This window comes from Melanostigma gelatinosum (assembly GCF_949748355.1).
Source record: "Melanostigma gelatinosum genome assembly, chromosome: 20".
In the NCBI taxonomy this organism is placed as follows: domain Eukaryota; kingdom Metazoa; phylum Chordata; class Actinopteri; order Perciformes; family Zoarcidae; genus Melanostigma; species Melanostigma gelatinosum.
In genome coordinates, this window is record NC_136653.1 from 8,631,612 (window position 1) to 8,658,588 (window position 26,977).

Genomic DNA, 26,977 nt, shown 5'->3' on the forward strand with positions numbered 1-26,977 from the left:
ACGATCGAATCGAATGTTCTTTTACACACTTTTGATTCTTGTTTTAGAAACGTTATCCGCGTGTCGGCTGACACTGATATGAACACACACGACGGTACAGTTTGTTTGGGCGGATCTGAACTCGGAAGTGGTTTCGGTCCAGTCCGAATTCCATGGCGTTTATGGTGCGAACATCAAAACGCATTGGATGCTGTCGTATTAACATTTCTCTTCATCGAGACTAAGAGGGCCAGAGAAAAGGTAGGCAAACGTGCGCACTAATCAGACCTACTTCAGTCCAGAAAGTGCAAATAATAGAAAAACAGCAGCAACAATGATGCAAATATGGAATGTGATGTGAATTATGCTGCTACAACAAGAGGTTGCGGTGTGTGTTGATTGTGTATTGAACCCCCGTGCTTCAATGAGCTGAGGACTGATTATGTATTTATGCCTCACTTTCAGACTGTATCAAGAGCCATACATCACCAAACCCATTTAGACAACTACACAGCAAATCACTTTCATTCGCTCAGTCAGAATCCGCACAAAAACATTTACAAATACGCTGTCAAACATAACGCTCGCAACATTTACACAGTTTGTCTTTTAGATAAATGGCCCGACTCGAACCAGCACATTCATCCATCCTGCGCGCCATAAAATGTTCCCACCGACACTGACGGGGCTGGACGGCTCAAGCCGCTGCGATTCGCACAAAATGCACTGACTAAGTCTAATTGGCTTATTATTGCCACTGGTATGAAAATAAAAAAGCAAGTCATCTGGGAAAGAGAGAATGATGAATAATAAATCAACAAAAATTTTGTATTTCAGCTACTGGTGGCTAACAGTCACTTCAAATCAATTTAAAAAAAAGGTGTTCTCAGTAGTCACAGAAGAAGGATCACCGTGTTCCCTTGGTTCACAACAAAGCAGTCAGTCCCCGACAAATCGATCCACTTTGACAGAACACATCTGCCGACAGCCAAAGTTCAACTCTCCAACAGAAGAGTTTTGCAACCAAATTCAATTGTTTTTTGTTGGAGGGCTTCCTCCCGCTGTTCAAGGACACGGAGGTTAAGGTTAATTGTGGACTCCAAATTGACGAATTGGAGCATGAATTGGACGAAATAATTCTTGTTATCTTGGAATCTGTATTTTGCAATTGCAACAATCCTTCACAAGCCGTACGTTACATAACCAAAATACTAATAGATCTTGTGGTGGTGTGATGGTCTTGTGATGTCCCAGTCAGCATCTGATCTTCAGTAGATTTCAGTTTAACTGTAAAGAAACGTGCCAGATGAGCAGAGGGCGTGGACATGATTCCCCGGCCTTCACATATCGAGGCGGCCCTCCACCAGCTCATCATCGCGGCCCGCGAGCCTGCTGTATGTGTTGACTTTTCAAAACACCAAATGCCATCAGTCCTACTTGTCACCCCGCTGCCCACTGTATCTTGTCAATGTGACGTCCCGTCAGTTTTTGAAAAAGATGAAAAACAAGGGGCGTCTGATCCTTCGTCGCTGCCACGTGGCGGCTGACATTAAATCGATAGGGGGGTGGGGCGTGGGGTGGGGGGGGGGGTCGTGTGTCTGCGCGTCGCTCCGCGGCAGCAGAGCCAATGACAAAACAAGAGAAATTAAGTGTCTGCTTAGGTGCACTTCCTCGGCATGACAGGATGATGAGGGAGGGTGGGGCAGAGGGGCAGAGAAACCATACGGCTGAGAAGAACAGGCCTCATTTGGAGAGTTGTTGGATATGCTGCCCACAGTGTGATGTGACGCTGATTACCACCAGCATGTCAAGGCAAGATAACCTCTCTGCGTGTGTGTCAAGCCGGGTGCGTACGTGCATTTTTCTTGTGTGTGCCCGGTTCGCCTCAAGGGCCCCGTTGTGAGGCTCGTGAAGGTGGCAGAGTCGGGAGAGAGAGGCACAGACCAGGCCCGATAACGCAGGCCGAGGCATATCGCCACATCAGGCGCCGGCGGTGAAACAAATGGGGTCACGGAAAGGTCAACAACATCACAATGTCAGTCTCAGTCTGCTGCTGGTGTGACTGTTGGTCTCGCAGGAGCAAGGGGATCTGACAAACCAACAGCTGGGCTCCGACACACTGTTGCAAAACAAACACAGAATAGCAGCTGTCTGGCATGTGATTCGTATCGGGGAATTTGCAGAGCCTGAAACGATTGTGTCCGAAATGAAAGTAGCAAGAGCGCGAGTGCGTTGCGAGCGAGTGTGTCGTTCTCATGCCAGAAAGCTTGTGGCGATTTACACCCGGCCATATGTCTAGTCTGTGAGCGTCGGCATCGCAGCCATCCAGTCTTTTTTTTTTAATTTTTTTTTTTAATCGAAGGCTTTGTAACTAACCGAAAAATATGACGGCGGGGAAGTGTGGTGAGCTGTGGCTTTTGTCCACTGTCCAAAAAACGGGCCTGGCGTCCTCGAGCAGGATGATTTCACGAGTCTTCAAAGCAAATTAAAACAGAGTGGTGTGACTGTGTGCAGCTCTGTGTGTTTATTTTCTCCCAATATCTTGTAATAAGAAATGTGAAAACTTGAAGCTACAGAGAAATATATCAGAGTTGGTACTTTAAAACCACCAGACAAAGTTAATACGTGTGTTTGTGTTTTTATCCCCCTCTTGAGAATCATGTCAGGAAAAGTGAAAAGACCATAGTGGGGCTGCTTAGGGACCAGTGTGACATGTGTTGGAGGCCTGTACCAATAAACATGTGCTTTTGCGGGCTCAGTGCTCAGACAGCCGATGTTCACTGGGGACCAGGTTGGTTTTCTTCTTGATAACAGTCTTCTCCGTTTAAAAAGCCACTTAATCTGCTGAAGCCGTGGAACTGAAAGTTTCTGTATTGCCTAGTTTCTCACTGTCTTCTTCTCTCTCTCTGTTTGTCTCTCGGTCTCCCTTTCTCTCCCTCTCTCTGTCCAACTTTATCTGTCTCTCTCTCTCTAAAACACCGTGCGTACATACAGAACTTTAGAAACATTTTGCCACAGCAGACAATGCCAAGAGAAAAATACATAATGACGAATGGCTACTTTATATTACATACAGTCAATGTAGCTAGGAACAAGGACACGGGAATAACAATAGAAAGTGTGCACTCTCTCTCTCTCTACATATCCAAGAACAATTCATTATTTCTTCACATTCTTTACCCAGAGTCCACTTGGCATTAATATTGTTGTTTTTCTCTTTTAACTTATGTGGGACAAATGTATAGATATTATAATTTCATCACCTCCCCTTAGTTTGTATTTTTAACATTAAAAAATAAGGCTTGAATCTTTCTGTATTATTATCATTATATTTCACTTCCTTACAACTGCCCTACCCAATCCTGTCTCCCAGAAGTTCATACACCGCTAAGTTGTTTTGCCGATTATGTTTTAAAAGAGAACGTCATTGCTTCCTGTAATAATGGTCACCGGCATTTACCAGAGTAAAAGCACAGGGGAAAGCACTTTGGTTAGAGTTAGCATTTTATTTTAAGCAAAACCACAATGTTTCTCCAACCATAACCAAGTGCTTTGAGTCCCTGACATAACCATGCGTTGTATCTGTTAATATGAACCATAATTCAGGTGCCATTTGCTGCTGCAAATGCGTAGATTATAACCGAATGTTTATAAAACGGAGTTGCCTTGAGTCACTTGGCCCCAAGTAGAGCTGCAACTATTAATCAATGAACTAATTAGTTGTCTACTATTAAATTAGTTAACAACTATTTTGATTACCAGTGTTTTTTTTCTAGGGCAACAAGTCATAATTCTCTGATTTAAGCTCCTTAAATGTGAATATTTTTCTGGTTTCTTAACTCCTTTATGACGGTAAACTGAATTGGTTAAGTTGTTGACAAAAAAACAAGAGATTTGTGGACGTCATCGTGGGCTTTGGGAACACTGATCGACGTGTTTTACCATTTGCTGACATTTTATAGACCGATTAACTGATGAATAATCAAGAAAATAATGGACGTATTAAATTGACAATGAAAGCAGTCATGAATTGCTGCCACAGCCCGAAGCCCATTCGATCCTATGAGGATACAAATCTTTAAAAACAGCTCACAAATATACAGTTTTATTTGTTCAAAAAGGCTCAGTCATTTCCTGAGCAAACATTATGCAAAAAGGAGGAAATAGTGCAAATTGGGGATTATTTTCAGTTTCGGATTAACAGACATTTGGTGCTTTGGTGAGTATTTACAGGAGAAAGACGATGTATATGGGACGGAATCAAAATGAACTGCAGTGTGTGTGTTCATGGTAATGGAGGACCATGTCATACAATGCAACAGCGTTGCTCACTGATGTGTTTTTAATAGATTTTGGGCGACAAGGGCAAGGGGACTCCATGGCACAGAGGAATACGATAAACCAGGCGTAAGCAACACACACAATACTTGTTAGTAGATCCATTCCTTGTTTTCTCTTTTCATGGGACTTGTTGACAGTACGGGACATATAGAATATCACCCGCGTCATCCTTTAATATATCTTACAGCATTTAATATTCTGCACTTGCAGCATCATTTTGTTTAATTGATGTGCGTCGTTTCTGGTAAACAAGGATGTGATTACAGTGTATTCCTCTGATCCGCTCTCTCTACCCGACTCCCCTGCTCTGTTTCTCTGTCTGCAGCCAATTACATTTTTTTCTCTCTGCCTGTCACCCTCCATTTCTCTCTCCCTTCCTTTTTGTCTGGATTCAACTCCAAATCTCTCTATTTCTCTCCCCCTCCATTTCTCTGTCTGTGCTGTGCACAATTCTCCCCCCATCTCTCTCTTTCTCTCTGCATCCAATTCCATTTCTCGCTCTTGACGCATGTACATTTCTCACCCGCTGTCCCTTTCCGCTGCATCCGACTCCAAATATGTCTGTCCCCTCTCTCTCTCCCGCCCTGCCTCTCTATTTATCTCTGACAGTCTCTTCCTCCTCTCCGTCACTGTCCGGCCACATCGCTTTCTCCCGCTGCTGTCCGTCTCTATTTGTCTTGGCGGACAGGCTGGTTTCTTCGAGGGCTGGACTCTGACATGGTGAAATGGAGTTAGTTTGTTCCTGCAGCGACGGCGGCACTTTGCAGTCAGGATAACAACTCTAGATATTGACGGAGAGGAGGTAGTGGACTTCAGGGGTCACCGTGAGAAGGCAGGAAAGGAGAAGGGAAGCTTTAAAGCGTCACACTAATCAGCTGTAGGTTTCCTGAGAGGTTATGTGGTTTGTTACAAATGTGGCATATTTCTGTCGTTTGTATCAGGGTTTATGTTGGGTAATGTTGCTATGTTAGCAGATTGCAACTATTACGTAACATGGTGAGCGATGACTTGACTAGGCTAGAGCTGTATTGATCCCGACTGGGAGGCACAAGAGCTGTGTCAGCTGCTCGTGTTTTCTCCTTCACTTATCTGCTCTTTTTCAGGTGAAATCCAAGGCTGTGGTATAAGTCACACCTACGCCATTCGTATCAATGGCAGGACTGTTGTTAAGCACTTGCGTCAAGTATAAATCCAGCTTCATGCTCAGACTGTCTCTCTGGGTTGTTATTTTCCACGATAATTCAACACTTAGTTGCCTTTCAATTACAGCTCAGCAGAGCCAAATAGGTACATGGCCATTGAGATGGTGTGAACTCAGATACACTGCCTACGTTTGCTTTTCGTGTCTCTGAAGTTGCAACTTCCTCCAATAACTGCGCTGTCAGATAATTAGCAATCAGGATGTGACGGAAAACAAGCATGTAGGAGTACTGTGACGAAATACCAAACAGAATGTTCTCTCTCCGCCAGTCATAGAAAGTCAAGTACTGCACTAAAGTATCATTTTCAGAATTTCAATTTATTCTTCTTCATGCTCCTCTCGTACAGTTCAGAGAGAAATATTGTTAGATGATGCATAAAGAAAATGTATTTCGATGATAATCCATCATTATTACAGTCATAATCGTATAAATGCAAAACATTGTTAAATATTAACAGTCTTGTTTTGACTCGTGACCACTTACAAAGAAAGCAGTGTGTAGTTGGGGCCCTTTGTCATATTTGAGATTTCTATGAGGGCTTAGCAGTTCCACCAAAGAGTTATTTGGTTATTTACACTCCAGCCCTCTCACATGGTTGCATTTAACTGTTCAAGGCCCAAAGGGAAAACATGATCCAATATTTCACAAAACAAACCAAAAATTATTTTCAAGGTCCAAAACCTGCTCATATAATAATGCTCTTTTCATCAGAAGCTGTCATTTATTGAAGCATTGCCCATGCACAGCCTGAGGAGGATGATACATCCCGAGCAGCATGTGATGTGAAATGTTTTCTGCGGGGAGGAAGTTCAGTCGTATTGACAAATGAATCCTTCGCTCTCATTGCATTTTTGTGGCATAGATGTTGTTCTGTCGTGCGAGTTACAACACTTTGATAATGAAATGCATTTAACATGGGTGCCAGCCCGTTTGTGTCACGTGGTCGTTGGGTAGAACTCGTACATTTGATGTGAAATGTCCCCTCAAGTCATTCCCGTCTTCTGATGAAAAACGCCTTTCAACCGATTGTGACCACGTTTAATCTTGTTGGGAAATGTGGTCTTGTGAGCGTGCGTTTGTATGAATGAGATGTCTTGATGCAACTATGACTACCTGTCCATGTTGGGTCTTAATCAAACATGAGCCCTTTTTTACATGAACTCAGTTAGAAACACAAAAGATAGACATTGAGTTGTTAAAATAGAATATTCTATTTTCTGCATGACAGCATAGATACTAGTGGTCAAGCTCAACAGTGACTGATAGGGTACCTCCCACCCCTCAAGCAACACACACACACACACACACACACTGATGTACAAAGGCCAGCGTCTCATCTTCCTCAGTAGCCCGTCTCACTGTTTCAGCTAATCTTTACCATCACAGGCCGGGCCGCCATTGTTGGGATTTCCTCTTCTTAATGACTAGGACACTGAGCTTTGTGCTGACTGTGGCGGCGGTTTCAGGCTCCATTTCTCACCCTGTTGTGTGTGTCTTTAACCCCCCTGTGAGATTGGAGGGCCAGAGGGGCAGCTAGGTTTACCACCTGTTGTGGCAATTACTAACTGAACAAAGCATGGGAGGTTTTATTTCAACTGACATTGTTTTTTTTTATTTGACCAAGGAAATAGCCACCATAATCAGAAGAGTAAACTACCACCACTATTATCCAACACAAGCATTAAAGCTGCTGTAGATTTTTCATGTAATGAAATACAAGCTACATAACCGGCATGGAGCGAGTGCGTTAAAAAGGGGAACAATGACTCAATACATTCCACCACCTCCACCCTGATCAGTCACAAAGAAGGAGATTTCTAAAGGTTAATAATTTGCATGATTAGTGTTTGTACGGGTGACATTTGGGCCCATAATTATTTTTCATTCATTGTTTCTCATGTATTGTTTTCTGCTGCAAAGTATCTGGAGAATGACACTCATTATTGTCGACCACCTGTTGTCCCAATTATCCAGTCTGCCTTGAATTGATGTATAAAACGCCTGATGGGATTTTTCTCGCTTTGAACCTTGATAAAGACCAAAACATCATGTTAATGGTATGGCCCCATTAAAGGCTATTTATTGAAACCATCACTTTGCTCCTGTGTGTGCAATGGCCTGGCTGTGAGACACGCATAAGCGGAGTGACACCCGCTGCTATGGCTGACTGTTACTTGCTGCTCACGTCCACCTGCTTCCAATGTTACCAGCCGATTAAATGGGAAGCATAGATCTGAGGTGGGATGGTCCTGCTCTACGTCATAATTGACTACAAAAAAGTGGCAAAATATGCGTAGGGAGGAGGTCGGGATGGGTGGAAATACAGGAAACCAAAAGCACATTCATAGTTTGGTTTCATAAACCTGACCAAGTAGTTTTGTTGACTAAACATAACCAAGTAGTACGTGCATTTGTCCATTTGGCCCCGTCTAAAGCATTTTAACGGTTGCGATAACAACCGATAAAATGCCCTTTTATGGGCTGATAACATTTGAAAGGAGTGTCGCGTCTCGCTTTTGATGTGGACTCCCAGGTCGACTTACCCCTTGATCTCAACGTTGTTCTTCCGGACAACATTTGAACTGGACAAGAGTTTTGAGTCTTCGTGTTCACAAAAGATTATTGCAAACATCACGATTTACAGGAAGCAGTGTCCTTTAGATTATTGTCAAGAAAGGTTGTAGGGTTGGGGCTGGAGTGGTTTTTGAGCACGGAGTGCGTCAGACGTTCGTGCAAAAGGCCGGAGATTTTGTCTTTTCACAGACGTGGAAACAATCTTTCCCTTACCTTGACTATACATTGCCTTACGCAGACAATGCCGCTACATGCCGGCTAATATCTGAAGGACACGCCTTCACAATGCAGAAACTGTGTGAATAAGCTTTCCTTGAAGAACTTGGACAGAATTGAAGTATATATATCATCCAATATACTGTATAGATCTCTATGTATACATCCCCCTGAGAGCAGAGGGTTTCTCCCCCAGTCACCAAGGTGATTTTAGTGAGGGTAATCTCTCATAATTCAAGTCAGATGGATTCACCGGAAATCAAATCAGCTTCCCAGACTGTGAGCTGAGGAGGCAATATCCCAGTGCAATTCTTCATTGACCTACATAGCATTTCTCCCTGACAGTTCCTCCCCGCTCTACACCTCCCTCACTCCCTCCCTCCCTCCCCTCCATTGCCCTAATCTCTGGGGGCTTCTCCCTGTGCGTTTGATGATGAGCAGCACAATATTCATCATCGCAGCCTCCGAAAAAAAAAAGATATCTTCACCAAAAATTGGAATTTGCCAGCAATTTTGCTCCCTAGCTTTCCAGAAATGTAATTAAGCATCAGAGACAAATGTGAATCTGTGTGTCTCCAAAAAAAATGGTCGCTTGATTAGGTATCGAGGATTGGGTAATTTCCATCAGTGATGATGTGAAATTGGGGTGCTGCAAGAGTGTGTTGGATATGTGTGTGCCCCCCATGTTCACACATACATTTGCGCACGCACACACACACACACCATTTGCAGTGAAACGCTGCCACATGTGCAGACCCACATGCACACCCAGAGACAGACAGTAGGCTCCCTCATCATTAATTCAGGAGCCATCACTCTCACCCTCCTTCTGCCCCTGAGAAGCTCTCGATGCTTCCCGGCAACATTATGCATATTTATTCATACATCCTCCCCGCTTCACTGAATGTCACTGTAAATGTTTCTACTTCTAATGAAGCCATTTCTTTATGTTTTTGTTCTATTCCCTCTACCCCCTCGTCCTCTTCTTCCTCTGTGCCCCCCCCCCCCCCTGTTTGAATAAGGAATATCCTCAAAAACGTTTCAGGTCCGTTGTTCTTTCTCTATTACCATAATGGTCTCTGAAACTTCAGAAGCGCTTTATTCAGCTCTGCTAATTCCGTTCATACTTAGCCTCACCTCGCCCAAGCGCCTCGGAGGAGAAACACCGCCTTTGTAGCAATTACTCCAGACCTTGATCTGACTGAACACCCCCTCCACCTCCGCCGCCTCCATCGCCACCGCCACCGCCCCTCAAGAGTCAGTGGCGCGGGATTTTTCAGGCTCTCCTCTGAGTCCTCACCCAGAGCCTCAGAAAGTGAACACAACAGAGCCGGCTCACTTCGGCTTTCAGTTTGTCTCCCTCCGCTTTGTTTTCGACTCCATTCACCTCCCTTTTCCCCGCGTCCCCACCTCCCGTCTCACACAAACACGCACATTCCTCCGAAGAAAACAGCCCCCTCCCTTGGTAACAACACATTTTGACAGAGTTTGAAGGTGTGCCGTTTGTGCCCGCTAGCTCATTCAAGAGGGTATTGAGTATTCTCAGCCTGGTAATTATCAACGGCTGCAGAAAATCGTTGAACAGGTACAGCAGCTTCTATAGTGTGAGAGCCATTCATGTGTGCAATAACCTTTCAGCCTGTCTGTTACTGCAGTTGTCATGGAACTGGGAGCTGGAACACGGCATGATTAGTAGGTAACAAGGTCTTTTTAAAAAGTTCATGGTCTGCACCTCTAATCCACTTTCTAATGTAGTGGAATTAGAACATGCATTTAAATATTCCACATCTGTCATCTCATACTGAACTTAGTCCAGAGTGTGTGCCAGTGATGTCTCCGATGCACTCTGTGACAGTCAGAGTACATCTTGTTTTCACAGAGGAAACACTGCCAAGATGGAAATGGTGTAGCTCATATCAAGGTTTGGGGTTTTAAGCGCATGAATCCAAGAGATTAAATGGTCCGTATGACAGCAGCGAGCAAGATTCAATTTCCGACTGAGACCAGTGCAACATACGTTGGGTGATATGATGTCAGGACTGGAACCTGCACCCAGTCATTTGGGGCAGCGGGGATGAAAATATCAGGCCTGGCTGTGCAGCTGCAAGCGGAAAATGGACAAGATCTCTGAATGGGTGGTCCATCTTAACCTCCTTAGATCATGTTCCTGCCACAAGTTCCTTCCAAATGAATTGTACCAATGGGGAAACAGAAGCAGTGTTCCATTCAACCCGACTACACAACAAACCCTTAGAGAGGAGTATTTCAGAGATGCCAAAATGTCTCATTCAATCTTACTGATAGATCAAAGTTTGTGATGAGAACAACTCCACATTGGACGAATCTGCACCTCATGATGACACACAACAGCTTCACTGTCACTCAGGAAGCTCCTTGGTACAGATTCTACAAGACTTGTAGAATTGAACTGCACTGAACTCTATTGTTGCAATCTTGGTGCACGGTCTCTCTTGGGTGTTCAGCTGGGTTGAGTTCTGACTGTGAAGGCCGTAACGCCGTAACTCATCACTTATCCAGCCATTCAGTGAGCCCTTGTGAACTGCATGGACTCATATAATTCATTTTCATTTGTCCCCCGTCTGTAACCGCGAGCCCGAAACGGCACAAAAAAAGTGTCAGATCGTGCCCGAATTCTTGGCAGATGGCTCCAAGACAGACTTTTCAATCATGAACTGAGGTGGAACGCTCACACTGACTTTGTGCCAAATGGTTTGGACCGGCACATTTCACTGCGACTCGCTCACGTCAGTGAATAAAGGCCAGGCTAATGAAATCAAGTCCGGTGCTCACAGGAGCCATAAAATGTCTGCTTTTGTACCGGAGCTAATTATTCATCGGGGCTGTACTAAAGATTAGTGCAGATATACAGTATGTGAAGAAGCAAATCCTTTAAATGGCTCTTTTATTGTTCCCCTACAATCCCCCACAACCCCTCATTTTAGATACGGCACAGGCAGGCACCCTTGTGAAATGACTCTAAGCCATTGTTCCCGTGTTATCCTGAAGACACGAAAGGCTAGTTAGTGCTGCCTTTGATAGAGATGCCCGGCACCGTTTTTAACATCTGTGTTATCAGCAAGACAGAGAATTACTCAGGCTGGGACGGGAATAAAGCCACTCAATCCTCTGTCTCCCCCCCCCCCCTCTCTCTCTCTCTCCCTCCCCCCCCTCTCTCTAGGAACAGAAAATAATCACGTGCAGGGATTGTAGGCTTATCTTGCTCTTTTGTGTCACAAACACTTTTCAACAGGGGGACGTCTCGATGCGCATAAAGCACGACAACCTCCTGAATGGACAGCGCCGCTCGCATTCCTGCGAAGGGCGACACAGCGGTTTGTTTCTAAAAACAAGCAGATTATTACACACAGTGCGTGGAAGTGATGCAGACCCATGGGAAGTCTGACTCGAGTCTCGAGTCTGCAAAAAAAAAGAAAAAGAAAATAACTTTAATCAGCACACTTGTTTCTAAAAAACCCAGCTGTGCAATCTCAGAAGCATTACAGTGAGGTGAGCGGGTGAGGAGCAAAGGGTGGCTGTGTCTCCCTCCGAGCTGCTCGCCAGCTCTGATGCCCCCTACAGGGCAGAAGGCTCCGAGGCACGGAGACCTGCAGCTGGAAACCTCCAGTCATTGCAGTCGATTGAGCAGAGAAGTCCAGCAGCAGTGTGTGCCAGGCTTTTAACCCTCGAGGCCCAGTGACGGTGGTTGGAGAAGCAGGGTCAGGGTACTTTTTAAGTTTCATATTATGGCATTGCCTTGAAAAAGAGTTTTAGAATAAGGGTTTGTGAATGCACTCATTTAGAGGGTCGTTCATCATTCAAACCTTGAGGACTCGTGACCCAAAGGAGGCTTGTTTCCATTGCTGGTCCTGTTTTTGGTGTTGTTGTTTTACATCTCCAGAATCCCTCCCTGTCATGTGGTGCTCATTCAACAGTTCCTGTTTTCATTTGATCGCTCGTGTTTTCATCATTCATGATTCCAAATGTGTCACCCGTGAGGAGATTGTGGTCAACATGACAAAATGCTGTCATTCAAGAGTGAGTCTGCAGTGTGCGACAGACAGATTGACCATACACCAAAAGAGAACAGCTTCTTTGTTCACGGAAACAACAGTGCACACTCAGTGGGTCCCCTGTGCCCCTATAGGCTCCCAAACCAGGGCACCAGCCCACATAGTACCTCTATGATGTTCCATTGATATTTCTAGAGGAACTTGTAGTGTGTATATAGTTTAACAGTGTCTTTGATGTCACTTCAGTAATCCTACAATACCCCCAGGGAGTAACAGATTTACTGTGATGATGAAGTATAAAAGTATACATGTATTTACACTCTCAAATATTCCACAAAACAGCTATGTGTAAATGTTAATTCAACAGGAAGCTAAAATCAAAGTTCAGCACAATAGGCCGAGCCTGCGGTAACAATGTGTCAGTACAAACTATTTAAACAGGAAGCTAAAATGAATCGAAGTCCAGCACAATAAGAAAGAAATCTAAAGGTCCAATTAAAAAGAGAGGGGGGGATCAACCACTGGCCGGCCGCCCCGTGTTATGGTCCTCATTGGCGTCTGCTGCTGTGTCCTCGGACTCCCCAGCAGTCCTCTCCGACCGCCGGGGATACCTGGGAACAGGGCATATTTAGGGAAGGTACACCTCGGCTACCACCAAGGCCAAGCCTCATGTGCCAGAGTGCTTGACACCCCCCAAATGTGCACGGTGGGGCAGAGCTTCTCAGTCTGCCGCTGCCTCCGTGTCGCGTCGTAACACTCTGGACTTTCTGCTTGCCATCTTGTTGCCCTCTCACTCCCACCTCACGCCAACCAAAATCCAGTCAGCTTAACCCTAACCCCTGCCAAAGGGACTGTGATGTGGGCGCAGCGTGAAGTGCTACAGGCTGGACCATATTGCTGAGCATCTCTGGGGGGGGGGATCCTCCACGCCATTGGCCATTCAATCCAAGGGAAGCTAGGTGCAGTGGATTAGTGATCAGGGTCAGTGATCAGGAGTCAAAAGGCAGAGTTGGCTTTAATAAAATACATTCTTGCTTTAAAAACTGTACATCCTTCAGACAAATCAATGAACAAATGAATGCATGTATAAACACCCTGCCATAGAAGAGAATAAATATTAAAAAAATAAAATAAAAAAGGACTTTTACATGCAGACAGCAAAGGAAGGTACAAACCACAGATGACTCATTTACTCATTTTCTGCTGTGTGTGGTTCGTGCATCTTCTATCTGATGCGTCCAAGGAAAGCTAAGGGCTGACGGGAAGAGAGAGAGCGGAAGCTGGGTGAAATCTGCATCTCGATTGCGGAGACAACCCCTCCACACACACACACACACACACACACACACACACACACACACACACACACACACACACACACACACACACGTGCACGCAAACAACCACGCGCGCCCGCACTCATCTCTCGTAAAGGGGCGTGTGGCGCTGGCAGGGACTCAAACCCTCTGCATTTGCATCAGCGTGAGGAGCCGAGAGCGGTGGCGCGCGAAGAGACGGACGGGGTGGAAGAAAAAAAACTTGCAACAGATCAACCAGGACTTTTACCTTTTGTCTTCATGATCATTTTTTTTCGATCCCTCTGATATTTTTTGGGACTGCTTATTTTTTTACCCTCACACTGGCCGGATTTCACTTGTGACAGCGCCGAATGAAAAGGGGCGAAAGAAGGAGAGAGACCCGGAGAGATCAGCGCCGGGGAGGAGACTAGTCCGTACGCGGAGAGGAGAGCCAGTCGCCGGCTGTCGGCTTGTGCGTCTTTGCGCGGTGGGGACCCAGGACCAAACTGGACTGCGCTGTGGTTCTCCCCCGGTGTACAACAAAAAAAGGAGGAGTGGGAGGGGGGGGGGGGGGGGGGGTAACTTGCTTTTATGAGTCTCCGGAGAAGATCTGGTGTCATTTGAACAGAATCGGAGGGAGCCTGTCGGATCGTAGCTGCACTCCGCTCCTCCACGCATGTTAGAAGTGGAGAGAGGAGGCTGGATGCCTGCGGCTTTGCGAGTCCTCAAGACGCAGGTGAATGCAGCTGTTTTTATTTGACTTACCGCATAGGGCTGAAAGAAGTACCGCTGCGCGAGAGAGCACTGACATGATGATAGATGTATCACCACTTTCCCACGATTTCACCAACAATTCTACAAATTAGATCTCATATGATCCCGCTGTTGTTTCTTATTTATGTGTGGTATATTCTTTTTTGGTGATATTTAGATTACAACATGCATATTCAAACTTTTTTATTTTTATAATCCTGAATTGCCATGCGTTGTGTTGATGCGGGATTTTGACAGTATATGTTCCAATTTAGGCTTTGCTGCTCCGTTCCTTTTGTGTGTGTGTGTGTGTGTGTGCGTGCGCGCAGAGTGACCCAGTAAGGGCAGCCTTGAGTAAATGACTCGAGGCTGCTTAGATTTACGCTTTAATTGATTTACCCTAAATATCGGAGTGCCAGTTTAATGGTGTCACTGTTGTGGGGCAGACAATTGGCGCATCTGGATAGCTGCTGTTGCACAAAAGAAACCCACAACGTCTAAGAGGGGGGGGGGGGGGGGCACTTTCTATTATTTAGCTCCTGTGCAAAACAAACTGGGCCTATTACAAGAACTGCGGTGCAGATATGCTTCAATCCGAGCTGGATTGATTTGGAGACAAAAGAGAACTTCCGTCGATTAGGTAGTTTAGTTTGTGTCACATAACATGAACAGTCCCAGATAGAAGGAGGACACCCTCAAAGAAACACCCCTCTTCATTGTAATCTGCGTTTTTAATTGTTAAAATCCATGGTTCGTGGTCTTTGGTTTTGTGGCATCTGTTCGATAAATATCATATTCGGTACACGGTGATTCCCCAAATGAATGTTTTTAAATTTGAGTCCTGTTCTGGTACTGCGTCTCAGGTTAATGATAGCTTCTTTTTTGGTCAGAGAAGAGAGAGGAGGGGAGGGGACGGGAGAGAGAGAGTAAAAGAGAGGGAGAGAGAGAGAGTCATGTCACTTAACGGACTGCTGGTACTCTGTGACTCAGTGTGCGGCTCCGCTTACATATAAAGACACGCGGCTTTACCCACATAGGTTGGCTGTTTGTCATCAAGCCAATCATCCTCCTCTCCGACTCACCCACTCTGAGCCTATAGAAGCAAAAGTGGTCACACTTTTGGGTGAAGGGGAGGGGGGAGGGGTGCATCTGTGCCCTTTTCTTATAGCCGTGTTTGTATCGGCAGCAGCGCGTATACAGACGGACCCGCGGAACGTCCAGAGCGCACGGCGACCGCATGCAAGAGCGCATTCCTCCCAAACCCATGCTCACACCTCCGCTCACATCTCTTTTCCTTCCCACAGCCAAGGATTACCTCCTGCCCGGGCATCGTTTGACGGACTAGGAACGCCACAACGAAAGCGGGGAGTGGGTCATTTCTTCTTCCACATCTTTGGGCTTCTTCGGGGAGGATATGGCACGGTGGGCGCTAGAGAGAGGAGCGCAGCCGGCACAGGCGAGAGGAAACAGGAGCTGAATGACAGGATGCCAGCGAGCTGAGCCCCTACACTTCTAACTTCGTTAAAACAGAAAAAAGAGACGCTCCCGCTTTATTTTGTCGAGTCGAGAGAAGAATACTCTCGTAGAAGAACCTGCCGGAGGAGTTTCATTTCGGAGTTTTTTTTATCTTTTTGTATGCGTAATTTTATTTTTTGGGTGAGGAAACAAGGATGCATTGTGGATTAGTCTTGATCCTGTTCATGGGAATCCTTCTGGTGGTCAAGGCTTTCAAAAACGGTCAGTGTGATATCTGATATCTGTATAAATAAAGCTTTTGTGTACACTGCAAAGCTACTAATCCCAATATTGTTCTAAAAGATTAGCCTGCTCTGATCTCCGCTGATCTTTTGGCAAACTCGCAAGGCGCTCACCTGCCCATTCTGCCAACACCTCGGGAAAATCCCTGTTATCATATTTCAACACACTTCAATATTGTTGCTTAACAGCGACTAGAGATCTTCATGGCCCGACTTAATTGTGTTTCCTCTTTATTTTCTCCCTTTTTATTCATGATATCCCTCCAATATTCCCATGTTAGGCGTTTTTATCTCCCACGATGCCCTCATAATATCCCTAAATATCTCTTTGTTTGTATTGACGTAATTACAGTCTATTGTGATGGTTGTAATACAGCAGAAGCTCCTTTGAGAGCACGTTTGTATCCCGTGTTGTCGGGGCCAGCTATCGGTTAACACCCTGTGTGTTTTAGTGAAGTTCAAAGAGTCAGCCCAAATCCTCGGCTTACACAACTTCCCCTTGTTCTATTCTTACGTGCTGTAAGAACTCATTTTATTCCGATTGAACTGATTTCCGCGTGTGTGTGTGTGTGCGCGTGAGTATTAAAGCAGCAGATGTAAAAGATGAAAACGCGCGCGAATGAAGATAAATGTGAGTTGCGGCCCTCTGAAAAGCAGAATGCCTTTAATGGTGAAACTCATAGTGTAGCTTAGAGGAACAGACTGAATCACTGGACTTTCGGTTTCGGCCAAACAAAAAGTTTTTTCCTTTCACTGAAGCTTCTCCATTTTCACACTTTTTAATTTGCATTCATACATCTCCCCAAAGCTGCTCCTTTTCTTATTATAATGCGACGAACTGTTCCTCCATCTGAATGTAACTCTCATCTCAGTGTGTGCAAGGCTGCTCCATAAGAACTCACCATAAATAATAATGTTATTAAATATGATACTAAATACCAACATACATTGTGTGCCAGTTAAAGTCTGTGCAGACTCTTTAACATGTGTTTGTCTTGACCAATTCAACTTTGTATAAGATATATTTTGGACCCTCTTCGAGAAGAAAAAGTTTCTCTGAATCTGTCCTGTCTTAAGGAAGTTGCACATTTTCTGGTCTAGTCCAACTATAAGCCGCTATAATGTAGCTGTGATACAAATGTATGAAATTTGAGCATCAGAATTGTGAAATATAAATTTATTTTCCTGAAAACACTTCTTTTCTTTCGCTTCCCTCGGCAGATAAATGTGGAGGCAACATCAGAATCTCAACCGCCAACTACCTCACCTCGCCCGGATACCCCCTGTCCTATCCCCCTTCTCAGAGATGCGTGTGGGTGATATCGGCGCCTGGTCCTCACCAGCGGATCCTCATCAACTTCAATCCGCATTTCGATCTGGAGGACCGGGAGTGCAAGTAAGTACACCACAATATTTTCTATGGAAAACAGATGTGCTTTTGGTCCCCCCTCCCCCCAAAAAAACGTAATTTATCGAATGTTTTTGTCTCCGAGGGCCCCAATCTGATTTAAAGTTAATCTGGAATAAGGACGATAGAGTGAAAATATTCAGTTTCTGTTGTTTTGCAAAGATGAGTGAATGAAATAACATTAGTAGTGAAATGAATCTGTCTGGGAAGCTCACTTTGGGAGCCACTACACCATGAGTGGTTGCGTAGAAGCTGTTCACACAAACAAACACATTTATATCTCATAGCATATATACATGTGTTTTCCTTGTGTGTGTGTGTGTGTGTGTGTGTGTGTGAGACACTCAATCAACCCTTCCCCTCATGCATATTGCACATGAAACTGCGCCATCTAGTGTCGGCAGGCTCACCGAAGCCGCGCCAATGCGACCCTGCTCTGCCCTTACACAGGGCATGCAGGAATGTCCCTTCCCTGCCATCTGGTTTTGGAATGCCCTCGCCTCCCGTCCTCGTGGAGTGAAGTCACCGGTGTGTGATATTCATTTGAATTGCCGTCATTTTGCAAAAGGCCTATTGGGTTCACCGGAGGCCATTAACCGTGGTTACTTTATGCACTGCAAGAAGAAGAAGAAATGTCCATCTTAATGAGCCATTTACTTTCACATTTGCTCATAAAAGCCCATTACTCCCCAAAAACAAGTAATAACTTCCAAGAGTGGGGTTCAATGAAATAAAACTAAAACTCAGCCTATTTTAATTCGGCAGTCACTCTGTTAATGTCGGAGCTGGAAACAGGAGAAATGATCTGACTCGTCTGTTTTCTTTCACTTCGATTTAAACTCTAAACTTGGTGAAATGACTTTTTTTTAAGGTGAATCCCTTAGCGACAGTTAGTTACTGATCCTTATTTGACTTGCGAGCCGCGAGCTGTCGCGTCGAACAAAGAGCTAAGCGGCGAACCTGTTGTCAGATAGATGGTTTAAGCCGATGAAACGGGAGACAGACAGTAATGTGATGAGGCTGTGTCAGTGTGGCTGCCCTGAGGTGAGCCTTGCCTGGGCAGACCGCCTCCCTCTGATTGTCTGTCTCTGTGTGTGTGTGTGTGTGTGTGTGTGCGTGTGGTTTTAGTGCGTGTGCCGGTGCCTCTGCCCTGCACTGTCTCAGCTGTTTGTTTACGCTGCAGGGCTCGGGAGAGTACAGGGCTTTGCTGGATCCTGTTACTGTATCACTGCTCCACCCAAAAAACCTGGACCCTTTGCTTCTTTTGTGCTCCCTCAGTGTCCCCCCCACCCATTCCGTATATGTCTGCAGGGTGTGTTTTCTTTTCTTTTTTAATCCCGGATCTCAATCCCACTTTAACCTTTCTTTACTGCTGTCAGAGATTTGTGGCAGGCCGAATACGGCCATCTTTTTGAAAGCTGGATGCTCCTTGACACTTCTTTTTGGGTCCGATTTCAGCTCCAGAGAGACTGTTGAACTGGCCACCATCCTCCAGTTCGAGGGAGAGGGGGAGAGAGGGAGAGGAAGGGACAGGGGGAGGGAGGGGGGTGTTAGCAGAAACAATGCTGGCGCTAATCAAATTAGTCAGGAATGAATTTCCTGTTTCTAAACACACGCAGTAAAAATAATTTGGCCCCCTCAGGCTCAACGAAAGCTGCTTCTTCTTTTACCAAGTTGAAAGGAGGGCGGGCTTTGGGCTCAGCGATCCATCCGTGTATCAATTACAAATGAGCTCGACGCTTTCATTGAGCAGCCGCCGACTTTGCAGATGAGCTTGTTCTCGCAGATGAAGTCTGTGTCGTGGATTTGTTTGCGACTCTCTCTCGCTGTCTGCCCTGTTTCCTTCGTCATTACACGTAGAGCAGACGTGACCTATGTCATACCCAAAGTGTGGTCAGGAGGATATGAGCCGCTCGTCGAGAGGAAACCCAAAACAAATGACATGGACAGACGGCTGTGAAACTTAAGTAAGTCTCTGATTCATGCGGGCCACACAGAGACTGCACCGGGGAACGGGGTCGACCTGACCCACAGCTTATTTCCCTACTTTTTTTTCGGGGAAAAGTGGCGTTTCATTTTTAATGTTTCTAATGCAGTGGTTTTCATGGGACTTTAGTTCCATTTCACAATGTATTCCGCCTCGTGCCGCTTCCCTTTGGCTTTAGCCGGCAACGACAGGCCATGAAGTGAAATCCATTTTCCTCTTTTCCTCCTTAATTTCAAATTACGGCTCGTTGTAACATGAGAGTGGGCTGCTGTTCTAATCGCTGACAAGGCATGTCATAGGTAACTGGATTATGGAATGGGGGAATAGTTACTCATGTGTCCGTAGACAGTAGTTGGGTGTGATTTGCGTTGGACCCATCAGACTCCCCGTCGCAGCGCCACTCACCAAATCAGCCCTCACATAAATGGAAACTGATGAGAATGGCTTCCTTATCAGATGGACTGGCAGAGTGGGCGGTGGCGGGGGCCACAATGCATGCTTCAGTGCACTGCCTTGCAATCTAATTAGTGGGCAAATGGAACACACATGCACCACATGTTCCCCAACATGGCTGTTATCTGCAAAACCAAACAAGAAGCACTCAAAGTAATGCTCGTAAAAGGGAAAAACAGCCTTTTACTGAGTGGAGTCTGTCCGGGGGGGGGGGGGTGGGGGGGGGGGGTGGGGGGGGTGGTAGTGGTGTTGTTGCACATGTGTGCTCCACCCGACAGGTTTGTTTGGGGAAGTGCAGAGGCCTGTATCCTGAGAGCCGGGGGAGGAAAGCACTTCATCACCGAGATAAGGAGACTTAAGTGAGCCCTGCCATTCTGAATGCAGAACGTGTTTACCTTTCACGCTCCGTTGTAGAGTGTTTTCGGGAGGTTTCCGCTCCTACGGCAAATGAAGTTTGAGGCGAAGGCGCCGCCCGCATCAAGGCAAATATTTGAAGTCAATTTTGCTCTGAAAAATGGTCGGAATGAGCGAGCTAAGCTGAAGTTGGGGAAAAAAAACTGAAGTAAATAGATACGCTTTCGCTCCGCTCCCTCACCGGGCACTCTCTCGTTTCTCTGCGATCTGATAAGGGCTGCCAGGCTCGTCTCCATCATCTGAAGGAAACACAGAGGTTTCAGTGGATTTCAATCGAGACAAAGTGACGGACAGGTTTCACGTAAGGCAGATTAAAGGGCAATTTATTACATTTGTAGAACAGACTATAGTTATTACTGTCCAAGTCCGATTTTCTGTTTAGAAATGTATGGCAGGGTGGTACTAGGCGGCAGAGATATTTGAGGAATGTCTCCTAAAGCAGCAGCCCTTTGTGGAGGGGGGGGAGACGGAGGGGAAAGTCAGCCCCCCCCCCCCCGCCTTCAGGTGCCTGTAACTCAAAGCTTGGGAAAGCACTCTCTTCCTCTTCTTTTTAATTGTAGTCCGCTCCTTTCTTCGTCCCACTGCCCCTTTCCACTGCGGTCTCCCGCCGAGCTGCCCCTGTGGAGCTGCTGGGCCTGCTGGGAAGGCAAACATTCTCCGCTGTGTACCCTCTACAATAGACATCCTGCCCCTCCTGGCCTTCCTGCAGGCCCCGGACTCCAGAGATGACTAACAGGAGCTCGGGGAGGGGGAGGGCGGGTATGACCCTTCCCTAGATCTATAGTTGGCTCTGTCTTTGTCATGTGGAATCCCACTAACTCCACTCATATGGCCACGGTGCCCAACAAAGAGTGCCACCTGTTTCTAGGAAGTGAGAGTGGAGGACAGAAGGGGCTTTGGGGAAAAGATCCAGTCGGCCAATTACCCTAATTCCCCTGTTGCCCCTGTCACCTGAATAGCAGCTCCACGATAGAGAGCGGTGGAGCTTCCCAGCTGGGGAGTGAGGATCTGAAAACAGCTCCTTCTCCCCGCCCCCTTTATTCCTCTTTAACCCTCCTCTACACGGCAATCCCGAGCAAATAAGGAGAAGTGGGCTGTGTGGCCGTTTATCAGCCGTTGTCATGGAAGAAAAGTAAATAAGGCAGCAACGCAACAGGAGCCTTTTTTTCTGAACGGGCCTGTGGCGGTCGAGGCTTTTAAAGAAGGGAAGTGCTGTGACCTCCCGGGCTGAGCGGACGGGGCTTCGGAGTGACACGGATTGTTGGAGATACTTATGGCCTGTTAGGGGACATTTATTTCTGTTGTGGACGTGCACGTCTTTTCATCGTGCATGTCAGGGAAGAATCCGTGCTGGCGGAGTTCAAAGCGGCGCAGCAAAATAGGCACAGCAAAAAAAGAATAAGCGGCGGTCGAGGCGCCGCCGCTTCATTTAACTACCAGGTTTGACAAAAGCAGCTGAAATTATGCACCTGGTGTTTTCCACAGCAATAGACTTGCATGCTTCACAACAATGGAAATCAAATTGCACCTCAAATGACATTGAAAGGCCAGCTTGTCAGCAGCAGCTCAAAGAGCAATTCACCTTGAATACGTCTCGTTTGCTCTTCACGGCAATTACACCAAACACATTTTGTCAGCGTGGTAAAATGTCCAGAGACGAGCACCATGCGACTTCAACTTCTGTTTACAGCTCATCATTCCCATTTGCGACCTGCACGCCTTAAGCGTGGAAGAGGTGAGGGGAGCCGGTCAGAGCAAAATGAGGAGCTGCAGATGAATGTTAAGTGTTCGCTTTGTTAGCTAATCAGTGGGCAATCGAGACAGGACGGCAGACGGAGATGTTGCACCGGAAAACCGTTGACCTTCACTCTCAATACTCTCCTTCCTCGTCTTCATCTCTTTTAACCATAAAGGGTTAGTCCCTGGCTAATGAGAAGGATATAAGTAGGTCTGTGCACATGCCTGCAATATGTGTGTGTGTGTGTGTGTGTGTGTGTGACCGTGGGGTTGAGGGTCTTTTTTTGTTTTTTTTCATCCGCTGGTGAAGTGTTTCACCTTGGCCGCGGCTTGGAAGGGCAGCCTGATTGAAAAGCTTTCTGTCCGTGGCATCTGCCATCCTCCCCGCTGCTCTGTCACCACTTTGATTCATGCACAACCTGACCACAACCGGGAGGCGAGCCACTCTACCTCGCAGCGGGAGGGGAGGTCCACTTCACCGCCAAGGAGTAAGAAACGGAGGAGCGAGGGAGGGAGGGTTGAGGAAGAGAGAGAGAGAGAGAGAGAGAGAGAGAGAGAGACGCGACAAGGCCAGTGCTCATAAACAACCCGCTAGATTTCAAGCCTGGGTCGCATATATCTACGGCTGTACAAAAGCATCAAACAGTCTCATGTGTCTGCCTGTTTTGTTTCTCATCTCGATGTGGGAGTTAGCGGCTTGTGTTTGCCAGAGATTGAGTGTCCCTAAACTGTATCTGGCACATGGCTGGTGAATTCTTTTTTCTTTCTTTTTTTTCCTCCGCCTTTTTCATTCCAGCCCCAAAACCAATGCAAGCTTCCCTATATGGAAGTTTCTTGTGGAACGGAGCCGCACACAGCCCACACAGCTTCGAGATGTCAGCCGTATGCTCTTTTACTTTTCTTTTTTGTTAAATATCTGAAACAGATTGCAAGAAAAGAAGCCGTATGGAGAGTGTCATGATTAGAAGGCAACATTTGTTCATCTCAGCTCTCTATCTGGACACACATCTATTGACTGTAAGAAAATTCATACAGATTTTTCCCTCCGGCGCCGATGAAAAAGCATGAAACACTGGGGCTGTGATTCAATTCTGCGTTTCTGTTTCCAAAGGACAGTTTCTCCCCCTCTCTCCGCCTCATATAATATAATTAGCAACAGGTTTTCGTCTCGCGCCTTCTTTTCTTCCATTAAATGCTGATTTCCCAGTTTATGAGGCCGCATGGAAAAACAACAAGAAGGGATAAGGAGGGTGAATGAATGAGGAATCATTTGAGTTCATAAGTAGCAGAGCAGTAGCCGGGGGTGGATTTCTTAGAAACTGTAGCTCCCAATGTTTTACTGACATCGCCCGTCCCAGAAAGAGAAGAGGGAGAGGGAGGTCTGGACACTTTAATGCGGCGTGTCCAGGCTTGTCAGACATGTTGCGTTGAGTGGTCTAACCTTGAATGAGGCTCATGAGTTTGATTGATGTGGCCGTGGTCCTACGTTTGTTGCCCCAACGCCTCAGTGCTTACAGATCCACAAGGGGTAACAGGTTGGAGGGGGGGGGCTCAGCGACCACAGGGTTGCAGCGGGTAAGAGGGAAGGTAGGTAGGTAGTAAAGCCAATGGCCCTCCTGTCTCGGCCCCAGATCCCCCCGGGTCATTTTTGGTCACTGTGTTTGCGCACAGCGGGTCGGCTCGCTGGTGTTTCTCCACCACTCAGCTGGCCGTGATTCGGCCCGGACGACAAGCAGACAGTGATTGATGGGGCGGTACCCCACCGCTCTCTGATTGAGTTAGAGCCACTCACAAGCCCTTGCTTTGTTTGCTCTTTTTCTTGATCTCTCCTCGCTAAATTGGCAACATTAGCTGTGGTCTTTCTTTTTTTATAGCAGCCACCACTTTGCTTTTCTTTTTCTTTTTCTCACGGCTTCTCATTTCTTTTGTTCGATGGCAGTAATTGTAAAAAAAACAACCTTCTGTGGCATTATCACAGTGGGTGGTGCTGAAAGAGTTATTAGAAGCCTGTACCCCAAGCTGTTCCAGGATGACCCCTGTCCACACGGGGATAAGCGGCAAGAAGGCCCCTCTCTTTCATGAACTTACTCAATCTCCCAGTGGATTTCAGCAGAAAGCAGAGGGAAACGATACTACCGGCCGGACTGCTTCCAAATTGGCAGGAAAGTGTGATTGTAGGGCCAGTAAATGAAAGAGTCACCTTGCCCTCCAAATGCTGGCAAGGGCTGGCTGGCCATCAGCACTTAGATCGGCCCAGTAATGCCGAGCATTCGGCTTGTCTGCCCGGCTCCACGGAACAGACACACCGCTTGGCGCGTGGCCCTCGCAGCACGGCTCATTTGGCCTTCGAAGTGCTGCATCATTGGAAAATCTGAGTTCTTTGCAGGCAGTGAGAACAATACGGCCGTCAGAAGGAAATGACGGATGTGGTTATAAACGGTAGATATTGTGTCCAAGAGCTGATCCGCATTCAAAAGAATCTGGCAACAACTGGCCATGCTGTAGCAAATGTGTGTCTATTGTAGAAACCCCCCCCCCTTATTTATTTTCATCACCATCCTTTTTCCTGTTCCTGTTAAGATCTACAAATAGCTTGTCTTGTCTCAAAGTTACTGTGTGGTTGAAGGTCAGACGGCTGCTTGTCTACATTCCAAGTCCTCTGCGAAGTTCTCTTTCGGGGCCTGTTCACAGTCTCCCAGCCAAGTTGCTCTGCGTCCAGCCACATGACCGGGTCACGGAGTACCCAGCCCAGACTGCTCTCCGACCCCTCATTCCCCCGCCGCCTCCACAGACTGCAGGGAGGACAAAGGAAAAGAAAGAAGGAGGGAGAACGCTACAGGGGACGGATGGGCGGCGTTTAATTGAATAATTCCCAGTGCAGTTATTACCACCATTGCCCTCGAGCTTCCCTAGCTGTTGCTGAGCATGCTTCACACTTCTGAACCCTTTCTGGATTCGTGTTGGCACCTGTTTGCAAGCTACCTCTATCAGCTATTTGCACTACTTCTCTCTTTTGTTTCAGTTCTGTCGCTCTATCAACCGCTCAACTTACTTGCCTTCACGCTCTTTCACCCCGGCCAGTCAGTTTCCTTTTAACCCAACACCACCAACCCACGCCACTCTTTCTTCCTTCCTGCCCATTGTGGAGAGGCGAGAGAGTTTTGAACAGCACCCAAAGCCTTTACCTCTAGTTGACCCCAGCTTCAACTCCCCTCCTCCTTTCCCTCTCCTCCTCAGCTCCTCTTGCCTTCTTTCAATGCGGCGGGCTCGTCGCGCACACAGCTCGTTACCCAGCGGGGAGCGCCGCTATCTTCTCACAGCATCAGGAACAGATAGATGATTGCCTTCGCATGCGGCGCTCCTTTTCAGGGAGGGCATATTGTTTGTCTTTTTCTGATCAGCCTGTAAAATGTCAAGTTATGTCGCGTTCACTCTGCTAGAATCAGTCCATTGTTAAGTTCAGTGAGTCACTAGCTCCAGGTTGTTGACAATTATCTCCACGTTTCCTCATGTTTCTTCTCGTCACATGGTTACAGCATGCCGGGCGATCCAGTGCATCCTATACCATGTCCTCATGAACAGGATATCAAGTCGTAGTCTGTCCCCGAATAAGCGCCCCCCCCTTTTTTGGGACATACCCAAATGAACCCTTTTGATTGGGGTATGATCCTGGCCTCTTCTTTGGAGTTTTACTATCAGAAAGTCACAATTAGTCCAAGTGATAGTGAGGCGAGTTAACAGCGGCATGAGCATGGTTTTACACCAATCTTTTGTTGTTTTTCTGTAATGGAAATGTATGCCGTTTTTTTTTTTTTGGTCAAATTGAGCATTCTCGATTTCTTTGTCTAGAGGTGGTTGTCTTTGGTTCACAAATAGATTGATGTAAGCTTAGTAATGGTTCTAGTATGTTCCGGGCCCATTTTGGACCCCTGCTTAAGGGCCTCCAATGCATCGACATATTTTATTATGGGTGTTTGAGTGTTCATTATACAGTAGGTGAAGATGAAGCAGCCCAATACTCCCTGCAGGGTGTGCGTGTATCCATGCCACCGAGTCCCGTAGGTGACCAGAGCAGCGCGGTGACAGTGTGTTTTAAATCAGAGCATACACGCGGCGGTCCTGCTGTGCCACATCGCCCCCTTACTCCCAGCGCCCTGTTATTTTTACCCTTGACTTCTCATTGTTGTAATGCCGGCATATCATCCGAGCCGTGCCACAGACCCCAGCGGAGGACTCTCTCTCCGCTCACCTCTGCCTGCCCCTCTCTCCCGTGTAATCAGAGATCCTCTCAAATGTCAAGGTGGGACAAATGGGAGACATTCCCTACTGTAATGGCCCCAGAAATGGGCTGAAGTGCTTCTCTTCATCTCCCTCCCTTTCTCTCCCCTCTCGCTGAGGAAACACACAGGACTTTTCATCCTCGCCGTCCTTTCTTTTCTCGTATTCTTCAGACTTTTATGCCAATTTCCTGCTTTTCTCTTTTAGCCCTTTCTAAAACATATCACAGAGTTCCTGGCTCTGTTATGGTAACGTGTTAAAACTTCTCAGGATAGGGTGTATAACAGACATATTGCATAATAGCTCTCAGTCACAATGACTGTATAATAAGGCCACTGCTACACTGCGTTACTCCCATGAAGTGTTTCTTAGAAATGTAGCCAAAGGGATTCATTCTCAAAAGCATATGTTCACTGTGTGAATATTCATATCTGCTTGCTGAGATGCATACAGAGCCCTGCTGTATGCTAAGCAATTTCATTTCCCAAGCTCACTTAGCGGGGCAGAAAGTGCTAAATGTGTATTTCCATTTAGCCATGGGCAGTTTTT

General features: G+C 46.5%; 1 protein-coding gene across 3 annotated transcripts in view; it reads left to right on the top strand.

Moving 5' to 3' along the window:
- Positions 1 to 14,235: 14,235 nt before the first annotated feature.
- Positions 14,236 to 26,977, top strand: part of nrp1a (neuropilin 1a) — a 58,141-nt gene continuing 45,399 nt past the window's right edge. For 2 of the 3 annotated variants that reach the window (XM_079292011.1, XM_079292013.1), the window contains exons 1-3: positions 14,236 to 14,377; positions 15,699 to 16,131; positions 17,373 to 17,547. In XM_079292011.1, the coding sequence (XP_079148137.1) occupies positions 16,065 to 16,131; positions 17,373 to 17,547 (242 nt within the window). In that variant the 5' untranslated portion in view covers positions 14,236 to 14,377; positions 15,699 to 16,064. Of the gene's footprint in view, positions 14,378 to 15,406; positions 16,132 to 17,372; positions 17,548 to 26,977 lie in introns of those variants that run through there. The other variant, XM_079292012.1, reaches the window with a different exon arrangement.